The following is a 22,952-nucleotide window of genomic DNA, read 5'->3' as shown; positions in this document are numbered from 1 at the left end:
TGTCTTAAATAATGTTATACATGAAACAAATCTTGTGTACCTTGAACTGCCACCCATTAAAAAGGGTTTTTTTGGAATATTTCAGATTTCAGAATTCCAGATAAGGGAGACTTTAACCTGTTCCATTATTGTTTGAAATAAAATTAACAACAATGACAAAGACTGGAGCAAGCTGTAATGTCAAGCATTCTGCATTAATTTACTGATGGAAAATGAAGTGCCTACAGATGAAATGTCAAATGTTACCCAAACTACTGTAATAACAATCTATAGGGCCATGCATGGCATGTTAATAGTAACAGTAGCAGGAACAATAACAACACCTTACATGTATTCTTCAAATAACTCCTGAGATGGATACTTTTTGAAGTTCATTTTTCTGGAAAACATATAAATCTGAGAAATAATGCCTGCAATGATGAGGTCCCCAGGCTGATAATACGTGTGAAGGATAGGAAGAGGGTCTGTGATGGAACATTTTCTACTTGGTATCTTGCATGCGATCTCAGGCAACAACACAAATACTAGCACCACAAATAATTCCATCTTGTAAGACAATCTTTACTTTAGACCAGGCATCCATCCCACATTGTCATTCAAAGGAATAAGTTCTACACCCTTTCTTGAATGACCATTCATTCCACTGATACACAGATGTCAACTCAGCATTGTACAGAATAAATTACGAATGATCCAAGTGATAAAGTCCTTTCTGTCTCTAGTTCCTCTTCCAAATGGTGTGAGGTATATTAACAGCATTTTTCCAATCTTGGCTCGTAATTTTGCTCGTGACCACTGGCGCTCCCTGGGAATTTTCAGGAAAAGACATAATCATGGTTGATTTGATAATTACAGAGAAGAGAACTTCTGAGAAGGTTCTCTGTGACAGTGGAGAAAAAACAACATGTTTATGACTTAAGAAATTTTGGGGGCAATGATCTGTATTGATAGAGTGGCAGGATACTTTGCACAAATTCTAAATTAGATCTATTTGTCCACATGAGTATATTTCAAGGATCCAGGGATGGGCACTAACTGTTACAGAATAATTAGAGCCCCCCCCCCTTTTCTATTAGATAGTCCAGAAGTTTCCTCAACATTTCTGTTGTTATTGTTCAGTTATAGACAATGCTGAGGAGGTCTAACAGGAGTAATTTCCCCCCCACCAACACTGTCGTTCATATTTCTTCCATGATGAGAGCATGTCTTAGACTCCAATTGTTAGCCTATAGCAGTGCTTCTCAATTATTTTCTGTCATGCCCCCCCTAGGAAGAAGAAAACATTTTGCACCCCCCCCCGACTGTAAATAGTATCATTTGTCTATAAAATTGTTATAAGTACACCTCTGCATAACAGAGCCTCTTGCCCCCCTTTACGGAGCCTTGCGCCCCCCCTGGGGGGCCCGCCCCACTATTTGAGAAAGGCTGGCCTACAGGGAGCCATGGTACAAAACAGTCAATGCTGTCTCTAGCAATGTGCTCAGCAATGGAAGAGTATAGAGTCATAGAATTATAGAGTTGGAAGTTACTCCAAGAGCGATCCAGTCCAACCCCATTCTCTCATGCAGGAAGACACAGTCAAAGTGCTCCTTGTGACAGATGGCTATTCCGCCTCTGTTTAAAATGAAGAAGACTCCATTATACTCCAAGGCAGCATGTCCACTGTCAAACAGCTCTCACCATCAGAAAGCTCTTCCTAGAGTTTTGGTGGCATCTCGTTTCCTGTAGTTTGAATATAGCCATGCCTTTATAAAAGTGGTCATGCCACCTTGAAATCATTCGCTTCTTCTCATGCCAGACCTGCCTTATCATCATTGCAATCAAATGAATGTAGTGCTTTTTGTTTGCTTGTTTGTTTTGGTTTACTAGGCCAGTTAGTCATGACTCTGGACCAAGTGCATTTTCACTATAAAAGGAATGCAGTTTGACAGCACTTTAACTGTCATGGCTCCATCCTACACAATTCTGGGATTTGTAGTTTTGTGAGGCACCACCACTCTCTGTCAGAGAAGGTTAAAGAACTTGTAAAGCAACAATTCCCAGGATTCCATAGGATGGAGCTATAGCACTGAAAGTGGTGTCAAACTGCATTATATTTACAATGCAAATGCACCTTATAACGTTGCATTACATTACATTTAATATGAAATTCTATAAATATCAGTGTGATGGGAGGGGTGGGATTTCATTACCAAGCATATAAGTATTCCTTTCCTAAGAAAACCCTATGAAATTCATGGGGTCACCATAAGTCAACAGAAGACTTGAATGTGCACACATTCAACCTCACAATATATAGTTCTAGACAATTCATTGCCAGTATGCTAATCTTGTTCCCAGTGAATACCAGAGCTTTGAAAATCTCCAAACCCCCCTTTTCTACTTCTCTTATCTTTGCCTTAATGGATTCCACCTTTCTGGTCACATTCTGCTGCATCCTGTTCACCAGCAGAACAAAATGCCATATTTCCAAATGGCCGGATGGCTTTTAAGGTTTACTTCAGGGTTATTTGCAGTTGTAGCTATGGTGCCCCAACTGCAAATGAGAACAGCTACCCATTAGATGAGTTTCAAAAGATGATGCTCACCATCCCACAGTGGTATTTGCTAGCACACATGGATTTCCTTGAATCTGGTGTATTCATAAGATAAAATTAAGCTCACTTTCTTTTTTGAACCAAAAGTTTGGTTCAGCTCCCTATGCTGGTTTGAGCATCACTACTTTGACCTGTGATACAGTACAACCCCTGTATTCATTGATATCTCAAAACGTCTGGAGGAAAAAAGGTGTATAGAATCACTGCCCCAAATGATACATGTAGAGAATCTATCCTCTCAGATTTAAAACAGACATTTAAAGGACACAGCAACTACAGGCATCTTTGTACACACATACAATTGCATATTGCATAGCTTTAAAAATACAGAAACAGACACATTATGGTGGGAAAATATGAGTCAAAGTCTGATACAGACAGAAGAAACACCAAGCTTTGAAGCACATATTCAACGACCTTACATTTTATTGATTCACACATTTCATTCTTCAATCAAAACATCTATTTCCCATTAATGAATGCATGTAGTCATGGCTAAGTAAAATCACATTGCTTACAATGGGACATATTTGAAACTTCTGTGAAAGAAAGTCTATATTATTCAGTATTTACGTCTTATCCTTAGCTGCTTCCTGCTGTTCAACTCAGGCCACACGATAATAATAAAGCATTTAGGGAAAAAGATGCAGACTAGTAAACCTCCTCCAGAGGCTAAGATGGAGAAGATCTCCACAGCCACCATGTATTTCCCTTTGGTGCTCAAATAAGTTGGAACAAAAGACAACCAAACACTACAAAAGACCAACATGCTGAAGGTGATAAATTTGGCTTCATTAAAACTGTCAGGCAACTTTCTGGCTAGAAAAGCCACAGTGAAGCTGATGAAGGCAAGCATGCCCATAAATCCCAGGACACTGTAGAACATAGCAGATGAACCTCCATTACATTGTAGTACAATTTCTTCAGTCATAGAGTGTGTGTCAAACTCTGGAAATGGTGGAGAGATTGCCAGCCAGCAAATGCAAATGATAGCTTGGATAAAGGAACCAGAAAAAACAATGGAGGTGGAAAGATGTTTTCCCATCCATTTCTTTGCCCAGGATCCTGGCTTGGTAGCCATGAAAGCAAGAATAACTATGATGGTTTTGGACAGTATGCATGAAATTGCCAATGAAAAAATTAAGCCAAAAGCCACTTGTTGAATGAGACACAACATCTTGCAAGGTTGGCCAATAAACAGCAAAGGACAAAGGAATGAGAGGAGAAGACTAGTTAGGAGAGTATAAGTAAGGTTTTGATTGTTGGCTTTGACTATCGGTGTAGTTCTGTGCTTAATGAAGATCCCAAACACCAAAGCTGTGATGAAAAAAAAGGAGATTGCAACAGTGGCCAAACTAATCCCCAAAGCATCTTCAAAAGACAAGAAGCTTATAGTTTTGTGAATGCATGAATCCTGATCATTGCTTGGATACTGATCTTCTGGACATTGTAAACAGGCATCCATGTCTGGAAAATAAAACACAGTTTTATTTACAGCAACAATAAGGGCAGCAAAAAGGCCTACAACAGTTTAAAAGATAAAGTCCTGCTTAAGGCTGCTGCCACACTGCAGAATTAATGTAGTTCAAAACAACTTTAACTGTCATGACTCCATCCTATGGAATCCTCTGGGATTTGTAGTTTGTTGTGGAACCAGAGCTCTATGACAGAGAAGGCTAAATATATCACAAAACTACAAATCCCAGAGGATTCCATAGGACAGAGCCATGGCAGTTAAACTGGTGTCAAACTGCATTAAATCTGCAGTGTGCCAACTCAGGAGGTTAGTGCACCATCTTTACTTCCCGTGCTAGGCACAAGATGTAAACACACAGGGACAGATTGTATTGCACAGCTCCAACCCCAGGCAGTACTCATCCCGTACTTGACCTGGGCTTCTCCCAGACCTTTTAAAGAATGGGAAAATCCCATTCTTTAAAAGGTCTGGGAGAAGCCCGGGTTGGGTATGGGATGAGTATTGCCCAGACACAGAGCTGTGCAAAAGAACCCATCCCTGTGCATTTACATCCTGCACCTAAAAAAGGAATCAAAGGCGGGATACAGACGGGCAGGAGAAGACGTCTTGGAGGTGTATTTAGCTCAATGCGGAGCTTCCAGACGGCCCGCCCCGGGGGCGTGCTTCAGGTGTTGGGGCTTCCACACGGGGGCAGTGAAGACACCTCACCTGGGTCTGTTTCGGACCCGTAGCTTCCATACCGCCGCCTCGGAGGACGCCGCAAAGAAAGGGGCAGCTTCCGCACGGGCGGCCCAAACCGCGGCTTTTTTTTTTCTTTTGCCGGCTGGAGGATGCGCAGCTGCGCAGCTACAGCGCTAAGCAGCGGCGGCAGAAAGCCTATGTGCGCATTTAAAGCGCCCAAGCCCCTTTAAAACTTTTTCCCTCGCTCTGCCGAAGAACAAAGGTGGCAGAGGAGAACGTGGTGCCCATCCTGGCATCATGTGTCATTCTGCACAACATCTGTGAGACCAAGGGCAGGGTCCTGGATGAGGGCATGCGATATAGGCGCCGTTTTGTGCTGCCCACCTTGGGAGCAATCATGGAGGATGAAGAGGATGCCAAGAAGGCAGCAGGGGAGGCTGTCAGGAATGCCCTGGCAGATTTTTTTCTGACAAGGAGAATCTGAAGGATGGCTCCTGTGCCATCATCTGTGATGTCAGAGTGCAATGTCCTGTAATAGCATAAGCACATGAATAAATGTATCCCATTATCCACAGCCTGTGTCTGCCTATCATTCCTGATCTGTGCTGTGGGCATGTTTTGCCACGTGCCTGAGGGGGACACACACAACCACACACACACAAAAGGTCTCCTGGCGCCTGTTTTCCTGGGTGAAAAAGATACATCAGCTCCAACTGCCAATTGCCCCTTTGACAATGTATCAATCCCCCTCAAATTCAAGCTTTCCTAATGGCCCATTTGAATGTATCAATAGGGCACCCAGAGGGCATCTATTGGGGGAGAGATTCAAACTGCTCCTCTGAAAGCTATCATTGGCCTAGGACCACCTTGGCCTAACGGCCCTGAGCCACAGGTGCCCATATATCCCCATGCGCAACTGTGCAAGACCCCAGGACGGCGATCAAGATGGCAGAGCCACGCAGGAGGGTCCCGATCCGCATGGCCTACTGGACCGATGAGGAGGTCGGGATCCTCCTGGACTCCCTGATGCCACAGGCAGCCGCTCGAAGGCTGATGGCCAGCACCAACAAGCCGAACCGGGGGTATTTTCTCCAGGCGTCCCGTGCCCTCGAAGAGCGAGGGTTTCGAAGAAAGATGCATCAGTGCAGAGTAAAGTTTAAAACTCTGAAGGCATCTTTCTTCGAAACCCTCGAAGACTTCGGGGAGCACCCCCCGGTTGACAGGCGGCCACCATTCTTTGAGCGACTGAAGGACCTGTGGATCAGGGGAGATCGGCCCAGACCAGAAGATCGCCGTCCTCCAGGTAAGCCAGAGCTCTTGCCATGCCCTGTCCTCCCCTCCTTGACCCTTCCCTTGCCCTCCTCTCCTTCCTGCATGGTGCCAATGCCATCCCTCCTCTTCCCTTCTGCAGGCGTGCGGCCGAGGCGGAGGCGGAGGGAGGGAGGGCACCGTGCCAGGTCGCCCTCTCCACCATCCTCGGGGGACGAGGATGTCCCCGAGGGTGGGCCACAGCCGGGACCAGCTGCTGTGGCCCCTCCGCAGCCAGAGCAGGCTCCTCTGGCGGCAGGTAGGTCCCCAGGGTGAGGGGTGGGGGTTGCCTGACTGCAGCCCCCACGATACTTGTGCCCTCGTCTGCCATGCCAGCATGGTAACTTGGGCCTCTTTTGCAGGGCTTGAAGTCCTCGCTGCTGTTGCTGCCGCCTAGGAAGAGGAGCCTGGGCCGAGCCGCCGCCTGCCAGGACAGCCAGGGCACTTGGCCCTCGATGCCAGTGCCCTGGATCGTGTCCTCCAAGCCCGGCAGCAAGGTAAGTGTAGAGGTGAACCCAGGGATGGGAGCGGGGGCACCCAGAAACCCTGCCTGTGGGAGTGGGTGATGGGCTCCACAGGCTGACCCTAACCATCCTCTTTCTTTTCCCCCCACAGAGAACCGGACGGAGAGGAGGTTCGCTGCCATTGAACAGAAGGTGGACAAGCTGGCAGAGAAAGTCTCCTCCATCGAAGAGACCCTGCAGGAACTCCTCCGCCGGCTTCCCGCCCCACCGCCTCCTCCCCCTCCCTGAAGCAGCTTCCCTCCCCTGCCCCCTCTGCCATCTCCCCTTCACCACCCCCCTTCACCCTCCCCCTTCCCTTTGTATATATGTACATAGTAAAAAAATTTATTGTTATTGTTAATAAAAAAGTTTATTTTTTTTTAAAAAAATTGTGTGGTTAATTATGCGCAACTGCGGCAGTGTGGCTGTGAGTGTGAATGAGGCGCAACTGTGCAGTCTAAAGCTAGGCAGGAGTGCTGGGAGGTAGCAATCACCAAACTCTGTCCTTCCAGGCATTTGGACTTCATGTCCCAGAATCCCAGACCACAGGGCAAGGTGGCTGGGGATTCTGGGAGATGAAGTCCAAACGCCTGGGAGGACAGAGTTTGGAGATTGCTGGTTTGGGGACCAGTGAGCCAGGCCTGGTGGGAGGAGAGAACAGGAAGGGTAGAATAGAGTAGATAGGGCTGGGAGGGAACACATGCCCTGGGAGGCGAAATGATGTCTTTATGGGACATCATGGGACCTACTGCCTTATCAGTGCTCCCTGCCCCTTGATCCCAGGCCCAGGCCCCCTGTAGTTGCCCTTTGCTTTTGGGGGCAAGTTTAGAGGGCATCAAAAGGTCTTGGGCACATTCAAGCTCCGGGGTCTCTCTTTTTTTTTTTCCTTTGCCGGCTGGTGGATGCGCAGCTGCGCAGCGCTAAAGCAGGGGCGGCAGAAAGCCTATGGGCATATTTAAAGTGCCCAAGCCCCTTTAAACCTTTCCCCCCCGCTCTGCCCAAAAACAATGGTGGTCTCCTGCCAGTTGGTGATCAGCTGGTGTTGGCATCCTTGTCCACTTGCACGTTGCCAATGTCACCAGCATCATGGATGCCTCCTCTCCTTTGGTCCCCGCGCTCCTGCTGAATCTGCAATGTGCAGCCACAGCTGTCTCCACTGCCACCGCTGTCCCCCTGCCATCCCCCATCACCTCCCTTGTACATATGTCAATATTTACAGTTTTAGCGTTTTTAATTGTTAGGTGAAAATGGCACAGGAATGTGTGTAGGGGTGCACTTTAAAGTCCAAACTTTCCAAGCAGCGCATGCGTACATGTTGCTCTAGGGTTAGGGTTAGGGTTAGGAGTCTTAAAATGCGCCGCAGCTGTGCCTCAGCTTCCACAGCTGCATGGCAGCGGACGTTGCAATTAAAGCCTGACTGCAAACTGCGCATGTTCCAAGACCCCAACTCACTATACGACGGAGCTTTTAAATGGGCAACTTAAATTAGCGGCGTAGCAATTCTGGTGTACCGGTGCAGCAGCTCTCATGGCTTCTTCCACTTCTCGATATGTGTCAGCATTCAGGTAGGACTGCTCCAGTTTCTGCAAAATGTTTGGCTGGGACCATATAGCTATGAGGTCAGCCGTCTCAGTATGAGACCAAGACGTCCCCCTGCCTTTTTTCGGGGTGCTGGTGGATGGCTGTGCCATCCTGCCTGGTGGCAAAGGGGAACCGCCGCACAGCTGTGCCAGGAGCAGCAGAACTGTGCCCGTTCCCAGGTGAACATGGCGCAGGAATGTGTGTAGGGGGTCACTTTAAATTCCAAACTTTCCCTTATCACTTTCTCCAACCAAAACATCCGCCGGCAAAACTTACAACTTCCCGCGATTCTAGCAACGCATGCGCACAAGTGGCTCTAGGGTTAGGGTTACGAGTCTTAAAATGCGCCGCAGCTGTGCTGCAGCTTCCACAGCTGCATGGCAGCGGACGTTGCAATTAAAGCTTGACTGCAAACCACGCATGTCCCGGACCCCGACCCATTATGCGACGCAGCTGACACGGAGCTTTTAAACAGGCAACTTATATTTGCGGCGTAGCAATTCGGGCGTACCGGTGCAGCAGCTTACATACGGAGCTGCGCACGTACGCCGCAAATCAAAAAGAAGCGGAAAAAAGCAGCACCTTTTTAATGCCGCCTCTTCCCGCTTGGGGCGTGCGGGCGGCGTGTTCATGACGGCATTCAGGTAAGGGCCGTCTGAAGGCTCTACCTTCATGACGTCATGAATACACCCCTTTTTGCCCGTCTGTATCCCGCCAAAGACAGTGTGCTAATCTCATTAGTCAAGCCAACATGATAAAAGAAATCTGTGTCCATACTTTTCAAATAAGGTGGAGTGGATTTGTATGAGTTGACTCTCAAGAAGGAACTTCCACCATTGGAAGAAGATGCTTCAATTGAAGGAGCATCTAATTCCAAAAGAAGATAGCATCTCTATCAGTAAAGTCTATCTTAATGTAACATTTCCAGAAATCCTTTAACTTCCCATCCTTATGAAATGTTGTGCTATCTATGTACAATAATGTCACCATTTATATCAATAACTACATTGTGACCAATCCTCTATATCTTAAAGCAATAAATATAATATACAATTAATATCATAACATGAGTAATAACATTTATATCTAGAAAACTGGATGTTCACACTATATTTTGGGCCACAGCCAACATAAGCGAACAACTCTTTACTTACCAGTCTGATTTGAAATCTTTCCTTCAGGGCATCGACGGCAATCATAACAGCAATATGGCTTCCCTTCCACCTTTATCTTACTGTAACCTGCACAGCAATTTTCACTACACACAGAAAGAGGCAAGTCCTGACAATAAATGAAAGCAGTATATTTTAATATTTAGACACAATATTTTGAGAGTTTTTATTTTACTAGCCTCTTTCCAATTGTTGTATAAAACAGTGATTTATGCCCCAAATGCAGAAGACAGCTGACAACAAAAATGAATTCAAAGACACAGATAGCCATGTTAGTCTGGATCAGTATGAAAAGGATTCTTGTAGTACCTTTGTAAAAAAAAGGAAGAAAACGGTAGCATAAGCACTTTCATAGATTTAAATCTACTTCCTCAGATGCATGGAGTGATGTGCCTAGGAACAGAAGGTGATTGTGTTTATGTTGCCATCATTTAATAATATGTGGCATGATCATTCCAATTTTTTTTCTTATGGGGTGGGAGGGCAGAACAGAACCCCTGCATATCCAAAGAACTCACTGTATTCAAAACACTGTGATCAAAATCAGCTTGATTTTCAGTTCTAATCACTATTTATTATTTATTTGTTTGATTTATTTAGTAAGTAGCAAGGTTATCTAGGAAAATATATTGGAAGATATGCTCCTATAGGTGTCAGAGTTCCAAGATGATGTTGATTTTGAGAACAGGGCTGGAGAGGAATTGCCTTGTTTCACCCTAATTGTATCAAATTCCATTCATCTACAGAATAAAGAAAACTATGTCTGACTATGTTGGACAAGTACAACTTTTGAAGTAAAAACTCAAGTTGCAGTTATTTCTCCCTTAAGAGTTAATACCATGAGAAGTGATTCAGTACAGGAAGGTCTTGGCTGGAACCACCTACCACTAGGGATTAAGTGTATTGCCTACAGTAGGTACCACCATTTCTCAAAGTGGCTGGCATGCTCACACATTTTCATATACAGAGAGTCATGAATTTACATAATCCTCTCTCCCCTCTCTCTTTCATGTACACAAATAATAATAATAATAATAATAATAATAAATTATTTATAGCCCACCCAATCACTAGGAATCCAGGCGAGTTACAACAGTAAAAATACATTACAATAAAATATTAAATGGTCCCTTCCCAACCCCCTCCCCAAATAAAGAGATGTATGCCGTACATATACTGTTGACACTCAATTAATACTCAGAAACACATCCTAAAATGTGAGCAGCACGTACCTGGTTAAACATGCTGGGCCAAGTGATATCAGCTGAAGAAATGCTCAGTGGCTTATCTGAATGAGCCTTGGGGTCTACTTTGCCAACTTTGACTCTGAGAAATGACTGGTTTGGGAATGTGACCCAGTTGATAAGATCAAAACCAGATTCTATTTGCCCATTTTGATCAAAAGAAATCTTTTCCCCAGCACTGTTGTTAAATGAGACACTTCCCAGAAAGTGGTGGAGCTAAACAGAAGCACAGGAAGGCAATTAATATTGTTGTTATGTGCCTTCAAGTTGTTTCCAACTTATGGAACCCCTAAGACAAACCTATCATCAGGGTTTCTTGGCAAGATTTGTTCAGAGGAAGTTTGCCCTTGAAAACTGGTGGTCTTTAAAGTCATCACCCAATGCTCAAACCACTATACCATGCCAGCTCTGTGCAACCACAACATATTTCTTAAACCTCTTTACCATGTGGCATGTAGCAGGCCACTGTGAGACTAGGATACTTAAAACAGATACAGCATAATTTGAAGCGATCATGACTTTTCTTAAGACAATGAAACAAGTCCAGAAGTGCAATTTATATGGCTATATGGGAAGTGCAGTAAGCAATTAAATGGTGAAACTTATAATATACATACAAATATGATGCATTCTCCTGCACTGATGCACTTAGGGCCTTTACCTGCCACAATTGTGGATGCAGAAGCATCCATTTTCCTCTGCTTGCTGTTCCTCTGTGTTTGAATTTGGATGACTGCATGGCTCGCAAAGCATGTGCCACAGCATAGATAGCATTGTAGACACTATAGCTCTGGCCTGTCATGCTCATTTCAAAAACAGACCCAGGAAGGGTTTCAAGACTCTCATCTCCATTGCAGCTCTTCCCACTGTCCTCATTTAAAATAGTTTTGGTAAAAGAACATTCAAATGCCTGCTCCCAAAAGACCCCCATAAATCCATCTTCTTTTTCTGAATTAGGGTTTCTCATCTGGACAAATTTCTGGAATCCTAACATTTCCTTTGAGGGAAGTGCAAAAGAGAATGAACCATAGAGAAAGTCTATGTTCCAAATTCTTTGAAAAGGAAGTGATGTGAATTCCATCTGGGCTGTCATAATCCAGACCTTACTGTTTCTCTGTACTGAAAACTCCTCAAATTCTGGAACCAATGGAAACATTCTCAAAAATATCATGATTTGATTTTCTCCATGCAAGATGACAGCACTGGCAGTGCTCTTCATCAGAGTGTTATATACTTCAAGCCAATCTGTTACCATTTCATAAATATCAGTGGCAAATTTTTCTTTGGGCAATTCTTCTATGAAATCAAAACAGATACCTTCCTGTGTGAACGTGGATAGCATATTCTGTGCAAACCTCTCTCCATCAACATTACTTATGAAAAATAACCCAATCCAGATCCACTTGAAATGTAGGAGTAAATGAAGTATCCCCCAAGTTTGCCTCTCCTTATTTGGAAACATGTGGTGAAATAACACTTCTTGAATGTTGTTATTCATCACTGGAGCAGAACCATATGAGAACTAGGGAAGTAAAGAAATTAAGGAAATAAATGTATGTCTAAAATACTTTTTTGTGTCTCTCTTTGTGCATGCACTGCCATTCATGCTGAATTGCACCTTTGAGATTGTTTACTCTACCATAAGCATTCATGGACCCCAATTCACTTCATCAGACTGGACTCCCTGATTAGACTAAACCAGTTAGACTAAAAGATGCTACTGGATTCCAATGTGCTTCTTTATGTTAAACAGATTAATACAGCTAAAGGTTGAATCTCCTGTATCTGAACTGCTTGGGACTAGAAGTATTTTTGATTTTGGAGTTTGGAATATTTACACATGCATAATGAGATGTCTTGGCAATAGGACTCAAGTCTAAACATGAAATTCATTTATATTTCATATGCATCTTATACCCACACCTGGAAGGTAATTTTTATATACAATATTTTAAATAATTTTGTGCATGAAACAAAGTGTGTGTACTGAACCATCAGAAAACAAAGGTGTTACTGTCTCAGCCACACATGTGGATAATTTTGGATTATGGAACATTTCAGATTTCAGAATTCCAGATAAGGGAGACCCAATCTGTATCTCTTTGCATAATAGCATTGAATTGTAACATTTGTCCCCAAACATCTCATATCTGATCCCATTAGTATTAGGTATTAGATCTAAACACCCCAGAGGCACCAGATTAAATCTGATCTTGGAATCAATGCTGGTTAAGTACTAGTTAGTACTTGGATGGGAAGCCACCAACGAATGCCAGATGCTATGAAGTTTATCGCATGGGGGGAAAATGTCCCCCGATGCGTTCTAACGAGCACGAGTGCGGGCCGCACGGAGCGTGATGGGAACCCGATGGGTCCCAGAATGCTAGTTTACCACACGGCAGAACGCCGCCGTCACTGCCGGGCGTTCCCATTGGGTTCCCAATGTCTTCCAGAGGGCGCCATTTCTGGGAACGCTTTTGAAACTGTTCCCAGAAATGGCACCCTCTGGAACACATTGGGAGCCCGATGGGAACGCCCGGCGTCAGCGTCGGTGTTCCGCCGTGCGGTAAACTAGCGTTCTGGGATCCATCGGGTTCCCATCATGCTCCGTGCGCACCCGCGCTCGTGCTCGTTAGAATGCATCGGGGGACGTGTTTTCCCCCATGTGATAAATTTCTATATTTCAGAGGAAGAAACTGGCAAAACCAACTCTGAGTATTCATTGCCTAAGAAAATCCTGTGACATTCATGAAGTCATCATAATTGACAGGCAACCTGAACACACACACACACACACACACGTTAGTATTAGTGATGATATTTCCCTTAGTTTTTAACATTTGCCAAAAGGGTTTCCTAGTGGTACCATATTTGAGTGTACATCATGTCTGCTTAAAGACTATTGAAATAAAAATTCAGTAATGAAGCAAAGATTTGATTTATAAAAATGGGAAGCCACCTCAAAAATTAATGTTTTCAGATTCACTCCTTGACCAGGTGTAGATCTACTTGACCAAATCATGCCATACATGATACCATCACTCCTATGTGCCACCTATTTCTTCACAGATAATAACAAACATAGTTCTTCCTAGGCTGCAGAGGAATCTCCATTCCTTCCCAGCAAGGCAAGAGGATCACATAGATATGTGTGCATATTCGTGTGTGTGTGTGTGTGTGTATAATCTAATACCACTAATCAGTGAGTCAATGAGCCAGTATTACATGTGGCCCTCTTGGCTATAAGTGCTGGGCATCCATGACACTGAAGTCAGATGGAGATCTGAATCTTTACCTGGGTCACAAAGAAATGGCCATGGAGCATGGTCAGGAAAAAATGTTGAGTATGCCTACCATCTGCAGGAGCATCAATAATCTATATTGTTTAACATTCAGTGAAACAAATATATTGGTTCTCTTGGTTCATTCGATTTCCTTTTTGTTGTAAGCATCATGAATGGTTGCCCCATTATTTATTTCTAACTTTCTCCTGTCTAGATCTAATTGCACAAATTGATCTGAAGGGAAAATGAAATATGAATCCTTCATTGGCTTCCTCTGGGTTTCATGAGCACATCTTGCCTGTGGAATCTTGTAAATGCAAAGAATTGTGGCCATGAAGCGACAAATATGAGGATTAGGCCCTGCAATAACAGCTACTGCCTTGTCCTTGATGTCACATTTGTAGTTAGGGATGAATCTATCATGTGTAGAGAGAAGCTCCATGGAAGCAAGATAGGTCCATCTTGCTGTGAAATAGCTGTTAGAGATAGAGAAGCCCAGGCTGGTATTAGGTAAAATCCGTGGATTTCCATTTATCTCACTGATAGCAAATAGCATGGCCAGGATGTGCTGGTAGTTTTGCATAAAAACCCTGCAAGGAAAGTTAAAGCCCATGTCATAGTGCTTCTGCTTCAGAATATGAAGTTTATCACATTTATTTTTCTCTCTGTGTATGACACTGACTCAGTTAATTCTGATCATTTTTCCTGTAATAATCACTGTGAAATAAAAGAAATCTAAAAAAGTGAAGAAAGAGAATAAAATCAATATATTCTTGTGATTAACATTGCACAAAATATATTTCATGGCTCAGGGAGGTATCATTCTCATTTATAGAATCACAGAATTCTACAGCTGGAAGAGAAAACATCCAACCCCTGCCATGCTGGAAGGCATAATCAAAGCACTCCCAACAAATAGCGATCCAGCCTCTGTTTAATAAAAATAAAACCTCTTCCAAAGATGGAAACTCCACCACCCCGAGGCAACATAATCCATGGTCAAACAGCTCTTATTATAAGGAAGTTCTTTCTAATGTTCTAGTCTCTGAAGGAGCAGAAAACAAACTTGCTCCATCCTCAATATGACATCCCTTCAAATATTTAAACATGACTATCATGTTACCACTTAAACAGCTCTTCCCCAGCCTAAACGTATCCAGCTCCCTAAGTCTGGACATGGTATCCAGACCTTTCATTATTTGTATTGCCTTCCTCTGGACACTCTCAAGCTTGTCAACATTGTCTCCCAAACATTACACTTGACAGAATATATATTTTTATATGCCTCCAAGTTGACTCCAACATATGGCAACCCTGTCTTAGGGTTTTCTTGGTGAGGTTTACTCAGAGGAGGTTTGCCATTGCTTTCCGTTACTCTAGCATTAATCTTTGAACCACATAAACACAGAGTTGGCCAATATCTGAATATAGATTCAAACATTTTATGTCCACAATGACTTTAATAGTTATCCATGTTAGATAATTTTGAGTAGTTGTGATATGTTTAAATATCTGAAATGTAGAATGGAGTGGTGTAAAATGCAGTGAGCATGTTTTCTGCTGTTTCAGAGACTGAGGGCCCTATTGCATGAGGTTAAAACTGTCTTACCTTTCCTGAATTCAGTACTAATTCAAGAGGCAGCTGGGTCCTATTACACAGAAATCGCTGCTGAATCACCATCTGGGTCCATCCCAGATGCAGCCTGGGTCCTGTAAACTGCCTCCACAACCATTTTTTGAAATTGGAAGCTTCTGACTTCTAAAAATGGTCACAGAAGTAGTTTACAGGACCTGGGTTGTGCCTGGGTGGCAATTCAGCAGTGATTTCTTTGCTATAACACCCAGCTGCCTCCCAAATTAGCACTGAATTTGGGAAAGGTAAACCGGAGTTTTAATCCCATGTGATAGGGTCCTAGAACACAAGCCAATGACTTCAAATTGTAAGAAAAGAGATTCCACCTGAACATTAGGAAGAATTTCATGATGATAAGAGCTGCTCAACAGTGGAATGGACTGCTTAAGAAGATGATGGATTGTCCTTCATTGGAGGTCTTTGGAGGGTGGATGTAAAAATAGACAAGATGCTTCCATTTCCTTATTTATGTTTAGATAGCTGAAATCCAGAGAAAGGGCCATTCAGGTAAACAGACTCCTGAAAAGGCTAGAAAATGTATTAAATGGTTTTTTTCATTCAACAATAATAACTCAGCACATAGCATTCATTTTATAAATAATTAAATTCACAAGGTTTTTAGAAGCTGGAAGCAGACTGGATTGCTAGCAGAAATATATTGCTATGCAATTAGAATCCTATTATTGTACTAATAGTAGAAGGAGTAATAAAATCAGACAGTTAGAAAGGATGTCAGGAGCTATCTAGTCTAATTTCCTTTCTGTGCAGTAATAGTACTAGAAGTTACTATTATTCTTCAGCTGTTGCATTATGTTGTTTTGCCCCTAGAGTAACTGCAACTACTGAGAAGAAATGTAGTGTGATAGTTATTGCTGCTGTAACTACAAGGGGTGGAAAAATATTCCAAAATGATTTTTAAAAAGCTTTTTGAGTATTGAGAAATCCTGACAAGAAAAATCCTGGATTGGTGAGAATATTTGTGGTCCAAGACTTATGCTGTGCAAAATTCATATGTGGTCACTTTGCATAGAAAACAGCATTTTCTGTGTAAAAAACAGCTTTTTCTGCACAGAAGATAGTTCTACATGGAAAATGCTGTTTTCTGTGCAAAACAACCATGGGCAAATTTTGCACAGAATAAATACTGCAGCAGGATGAAAATTGCTAAAATCACATGTTCCTTTTTTCAAGAAGAAAATGAATAATAATAATAATAATAATAATAATAAATTTTATTTGTATGCCGCCCTTCCTTCGATCAGGGCGGCTCACAGCAGTAAAAACAAACAATTTTAAGAACAACTCAATAAAAATTACAATAAAAGTACAATAAAAATATCCAATACACAATTATACAGCTCAACTCCAACAATAGAGGAAAAAAAAGTTAAAAAAAAGCCCCATGACCCAACCTCTTGGCCACGAAAAGAGGAGGGAGGCCCGCAGGATATCTATTCGGGGAATGCCTGTTTGAATAGGAAGGTTTTTAAGTCCTTCCTAAATTGGGCCAGGGTGGTAGACGAGCGGAGCTCTGTGGGCAGCGCATTCCAAAGGGCTGGGGCAGCTGTGGAGAACGTCCTCCGCGAAGTGGAGGCTAACCTAGCCCCAGGCACCTTCAATAGCTGCTGCCCAGTCGATCTGAGGGTGCGAGGCGGAATATACGGGGAGAGGCGGTCCTTTAGGTATCCTGGGCCCAAGCCATTTAGGGCTTTATAGGTAATTACCAACGCCTTATATTGAGCTCGGAAACAGATGGGCAGCCAATGGAGGTCCTTTAAGACCGGTGTTATATGGCTGGTCCTGGGAGCACCAGTGACCAGCCGGGCTGCCATGTTCTGCACCATCTGCAGTTTCCGAGTTTGGTATAAGGGTTGCCCCATGTAGAGTACGTTGCAGAAATCCAGTCTCGAAGTTACCAGAGCGTGTACAACAGTTTCTAGATCCCTCTGGGCCAGGTATGGGCGCAGCCGGCGAATCAGCCGAAGCTGATAACAGGTGCTCTTGACCGTCGCATCCACCTGAGCAGTCAGGTGAAGCGACGAATCAAGAAGCACCCCCAGACTGCGCACAGAGTCCTTCACAGGGAGCGTGACCCCGTTCAGGACAGGTGGAACCACCACCATTCCTGGGTCAGGAGAACCTATCACTAGTACCTCCGTTTTCTCTGGATTCAGCTTGAGTCGGTTTTCCCTCATCCAGCCCATTACTGACTCCAGACAGGCCACGAGAGGAGAGACGCCATCCCCAGTCACTGCGTCAGTCGGAGACATAGAGAAAATGATTTGGGTGTCATCAGCGTACTGATAACCCCGCGCCCCATGTCTCCGGATGATCTCTCCCAGCGGTTTCATGTAAATGTTAAATAGCATGGGAGACAGAATGGCTCCTTGAGGGACCCCAGTTTTAAGGGGCCTCTCATCGGAGCACACGTCTCCCAGCTGCACCATCTGGGACCTCCCAGAGAGGTAGGAGCGGAACCACTGGAGCGCAGTGCCCCCGATTCCCACCTCTGCCAGGCGTCCCAGAAGGATACCATGGTCTATGGTATCGAAAGCCGCTGAGATGTCCAAGAGCACCAACAGGGACACGCTTCCCCTGTCGATGCCCAGACGGAGATCATCGACCAAGGCGACCATGGCCGTCTCAACCCCGTAGCCCGCCCGGAAGCCAGTTTGAAATGGGTCCAGATAATCCGTTTCATCCAAGACCGCCTGAAGCTGGATAGCAACCGCCCTCTCGATCACCTTTCCCAAAAATGGTAGCAGCGAAACTGGCCGATAATTATTATGTACCAGGGGGTCGAGGGAGGGCTTTTTTAGGATCGGTTTTACGATGGCCAATTTAAGATCCGATGGAAATTGCCCATCCCTCAAAGATGAATTAATTATCCGGCGTAACAATAATGTTACCGCCGGTCCCCCCTGGGCCGCTAACCACGAGGGACAGGGATCAAGAGAGCAGGTTGTTTTCCGAACACTTCCGAGGATCTTGTCCACATCCTCGGTACTCACCAACTCAAACTGATCCAGTTTAACATAGTCCACGGAGGCTCTGGACGCTTCTACCCTAGGTTCTGCTATAACGTCGGCGTTCAGACTTTCGCTTATACGAGAAGTTTTATCTGCAAAAAAGTCGTTAAACAAGTCACAGCAGGCCTTAGAAGGTTCAAGGATCTGGTTCGGGGTGGGAGGGAGCTGAGTTAGCTCCCTGACCACCCTGAACAACTCTGCCGGACGCGACTCAGCGGACGCAATACGAGCACCATAGAACGAATTCTTTGTTGCTCGTATTGCCTCTCCATAGTCCTTTAATAATTGGTCTAGGAGAGTCTTGTCGTCTAAGCGAAGGTGTTTGCGCCAACGGTACTCTAGCCGTCGCAGAGCTCGCTTCCTTGCCCGGAGATCTTCCGTATACCAGGGCTTACGCTTGGAAGCGGGCCTGAGAGGGCGCTTGGGAGCGATCCTGTGTATAGCCCTAGAAAGACCGGTATTCCAGATACCGGTGAGGGCGTCAACAGAGTCGCCGTCATTTCCAACCGTGAGCCCCTCTAAGGCTTCTTGGAACCTCTCAGGTTCCATCAGCCTTCGAGGGTGGACCATCCTAACAGGTCCACCACCCCCGGGGGGGATCTGGGTAGAGGCCTTGAGTTTCACCTCTACCAGGAAATGATCCGTCCATGACAGGGGGGAAACATTAACTATTTCCGCCCACGGATTCTCCGCCTCCGAACAGAAGACCAAATCAAGAGTATTACCCGCACAATGCGTAGGACCCTGTATCAGCTGGGACAGGCCCATGGCCGCCATGGTCTCCATGAATTCCCGAGCCGCACCGGGTGGAACATAGCTGGCCGTGAGGGAGATGTTGAAGTCGCCCAGGACAAGAAGCCTGGGCGTCTCCAGCATCAGCTCAGCGACCAGTTGTGTCAGCTCGTTAAGGGAGTCCGCTAATGCACGGGGTGGCCGATACACTAACAGAATCCCTAGACTGTCCCTAGCCTTTAGGGTCAGGTAAATACACTCGATATAGGAAGTCTGTCGGATGTGGTTCCTGGTGAGGGACACGGTGTTCCTATGTACCAAGGCCACTCCCCCCCCCCCCCACCCACCTAACCTGCGCTGGTCCTTCACCGAGTACCCAGCAGGCAGGGCCTGAGCCTACACAGCATCACCTTCAGGCCCCAGCCAGGTCTCGGTAATGCAAGCCAGGTCACACTTCGAGTCCTCCAACAGCTCCTGGAGGATGTGGGACTTGTTGTTGAGAGACCTGGCATTGCACAGGAGCAGCGACAGGGTTTGTGGCACGGTTGGAGAGACCCTCAGGTCCTTCAGGTTGGGAGGGGGACAGGAAGGTGAGATAGATATGATGCATCTATCATGCCTTCCCCTGGAACGCAAGTCCCTTCTCCCACCGCCATACCTCCCCCTGCCACACACAACCTCTATTGGAGCTCCGCCCACCAAGGTGTTATCCCTGGCCCAGGCATCCCCCGCATCCCTATCCTCCCCCCGCCCCTCTATGGCTATTAGAGGAGCAGAGGTTAGCCACTACAGGCATCCTCTGCTCCCAGGGCCAATCAAGCCTCCCACACTAGTGCTGCGCAGCTGCGCAGATGCGCAGTTGTGGCGCTCCGCAGTCCGTGGGCGGTCCTCCCGAGGCGGTGCGCAGATGCGCACCTCCGACACCCCGGGAGGAACCGCCCGGCAGAAGAGCAGTCCCAGCAGCGGCGGCGGCAGTGATGGTCCGGCGTGGCGGGCAAGAGGGGGCGTGTCAGAGAGGGCCCGGTCGCCCGGCTTTATCTCCGCCGCTCTCACCTGGCGGAGTTCCTCTCTGGCTTCCCCCCAGGTGGTCCTTAAAGAGCCCCTGCGCCTAAAACTGGCCGCCAAGCGCCAAAGCCAGCACTGCAGAGTCCAAAAAGGAGCCCCTTCGGGGTGCTCCGCAGTCCGTGGGCGGTCCTCCCGAGGCGGTGCGCAGATGCGCACCTCCGACACCCCGGGAGGAACCGCCCGGCAGAAGAGCAGTCCCAGCAGCGGCGGCGGCAGCGATGGTCCGGCGTGGCGGGCAAGAGGGGGCGTGTCAGAGAGGGCCCGGTCGCCCGGCTTTATCTCCGCCGCTCTCACCTGGCGGAGTTCCTCTCTGGCTTCCCCCCAGGTGGTCCTTAAAGAGCCCCTGCGCCTAAAACTGGCCGCCAAGCGCCAAAGCCAGCACTGCAGAGTCCAAAAAGGAGCCCCTTCGGGGTGCTCCGCAGTCCGTGGGCGGTCCTCCCGAGGCGGTGCGCAGATGCGCACCTCCGACACCCCGGGAGGAACCGCCCGGCAGAAGAGCAGTCCCAGCAGCGGCGGCGGCAGCGATGGTCCGGCGTGGCGGGCAAGAGGGGGCGTGTCAGAGAGGGCCCGGTCGCCCGGCTTTATCTCCGCCGCTCTCACCTGGCGGAGTTCCTCTCTGGCTTCCCCCCAGGTTGTCCTTAAAGAGCCCCTGCGCCTAAAACTGGCCGCCAAGCGCCAAAGCCAGCACTGCAGAGTCCAAAAAGGAGCCCCTTCGGGGTGCTCCGCAGTCCGTGGGCGGTCCTCCCGAGGCGGTGCGCAGATGCGCACCTCCGACACCCGGGAGGAACCGCCCGGCAGAAGAGCAGTCCCAGCAGCGGCGGCGGCAGCGATGGTCCGGCGTGGCGGGCAAGAGGGGGCGTGAAGATTCACATCCCTAGTCACTACTAATACCACTATTATCACTGCTACTATATATGATGATGTGATCAAGAAGAGGTTGAATGTCTTCCCTTTGGTTGTTCCCAGACCCACTAAAGTTGTAGCCCATCAGCTCAGTATGCCTATGCTTTTTTATTATAGCTAGTCCAAAGTATGGGTTACTTAAGAGTTCCAACTCACATGAGATCATCAACCAGTTCTTCAGATGGATGTCTTTTGAATGTGATCAGGTCAGAGATAACATAGATCTGAGAAATAATACCACCAATGAGGAGATCTCCTGAATGATAATACTTATGCTTAATAGGAAGTGGGCTACCAATGGCACATTTGGCAATAGGTCTATAGCACATCACTTCAGGAAGTACCACTAACATTGATCCTATGAATAGTGCCATCTTCTATAAAAAAATGTATTAGACTGGATTGCCCACTTCAAACATCGTCGTTAAGATGATGCTGGTAAGGAGTGCTTGGCAAGTATGGCTGCAAATTCAGCTGATTTGAAATCAAAAAGTGGTGTAGAGTGTACAGAATCAGACTGTCACCCATCTTTTAACAACATGAAGAATATTAATAGCATTCTTTGATCTTAGTTCATTGTTTGGACATGTTCATTGGAACTTCTTGGGGATTTTCAAATGTTCAGAATTAATCACTGTTATTTTGATAATTGCATGGCAGATAAACACACATAGTCATAATTTCTCAATGGCATTTCAAAGAAAACATACAGCATTGGAACCATGCCTAGTAAAATTTAGAATTACCTCTCTGAAATGAGTTATTATTCTGCATATAATTATTAATCCATCTACCATTCATTCCATGGGAATCATTTGTGGTCATCTGGACTTATCTCTTTAATTACACTGAAATAATGCAATCACTAGTCTCACAAAGAGTAAATTCCTTGAATTAATAAAACTCTAAGTTCTCACTGATTTAGTGGTTTGGCTGTAGTTAGGACTGCAAATGACTTTATGCTGAAACAATTATTAAAGTGATTGAGAGGGCTGTTGCCCTTCAGCTCCAAGTGGTCTTGGATGAAACCAATTATCTAGAACTATTTCAAACCAGCTTTAGGACAAGATATGGAGTTGAGACTACCATAGTTTCCTTAGCTGATGACCTTTGCCTAAGCATTGACAAGGGTAGTATGATCCTGTTGGTGCTATTAGACCTCTCAACAGCCTTTGATACGACTGACCATGACATCCTTCTGGAAAGCCTGAGAGAGTTAGGAATTGGAGACATCCCATTGCAGTTGTTCCACTCCTTCCCCTTCGGCAGATTTCAGAGGGTGATGCTCGGGGACAGTCACTCTTCAAAAAAAGAGCTTAATTGTGGCATCCCTCAAGGCACCATCCTGTCCTTGATGCTATTCAATATATATATGAAGCCGCTGGGAGAGATCATTCGGAGGCATGGGGCGGGGTGTTATCAGTATGCTGATGACACCCAGATATATTTCTCCATGTCTCAGTCTACAGCTTTGACTACAGATGACACCTCTTCTCTCAATGATTGTCTTAAGGCGGTAATGGACTGGATGAGGAAAAACAGACTAAAACTGAATCCAGAAAAAACAGAGGTTCTTACAGTAGGGGCCCCTAATCCAGGTACTGAGATACACCAACCAGTCTTAGATGGGGTCACACTCCCCTTAAAGGACTGTGTTTTCAGTCTGGGAGTGCTTCTAGACTCATCACTCCAGATGTCAAATCAGGTAAATGCGACTGTCAGGAGTGCTTGCTATCAACTTTG

The 22,952-nt window shown here is 45.8% G+C and overlaps 1 protein-coding gene across 1 annotated transcript; it reads right to left on the bottom strand.

Moving 5' to 3' along the window:
• Window positions 1-3,005: 3,005 nt before the first annotated feature.
• On the bottom strand, window positions 3,006-21,647 carry LOC149304013 (vomeronasal type-2 receptor 26-like). Its single transcript, XM_089480908.1, has 6 exons — window positions 21,366-21,647; window positions 14,029-14,323; window positions 11,225-12,085; window positions 10,552-10,779; window positions 9,302-9,428; window positions 3,006-4,064 (listed from the first exon to the last, which is right to left on the bottom strand). Exons 1-6 carry the CDS (start codon window positions 21,581-21,583, stop codon window positions 3,160-3,162), a joined length of 2,634 nt encoding a protein of 877 aa, XP_089337034.1. The 5' UTR covers window positions 21,584-21,647; the 3' UTR covers window positions 3,006-3,159.
• Between the last annotated feature and the right edge of the window lie 1,305 nt (window positions 21,648-22,952).

The sequence above is a fragment of the Sceloporus occidentalis genome, unplaced genomic scaffold (genome assembly GCF_023333645.1).
Source record: "Sceloporus occidentalis isolate IW3139 unplaced genomic scaffold, rSceOcc1.0.p SCAF_14, whole genome shotgun sequence".
Classification (NCBI taxonomy): domain Eukaryota; kingdom Metazoa; phylum Chordata; class Lepidosauria; order Squamata; family Phrynosomatidae; genus Sceloporus; species Sceloporus occidentalis.
This window is presented reverse-complemented; position numbering and strand designations above follow the sequence as displayed.

Bases quoted from the DNA above. Each gene is read 5' to 3' on its own strand.
- LOC149304013 (XM_089480908.1), bottom strand. From the start codon at position 21,583: ATGGCACTATTCATAGGATCAATGTTAGTGGTACTTCCTGAAGTGATG. The intron at 14,324-21,365 runs GTGAGTTGGAAC...TATCTCTAACAG, and splicing joins GAACTGGTTGATGATCTCAT to CTATTTCACAGCAAGATGGA. The intron at 10,780-11,224 runs GTAAAGGCCCTA...GCTTCTGTTTAG, and splicing joins TGCATCCACAATTGTGGCAG to CTCCACCACTTTCTGGGAAG.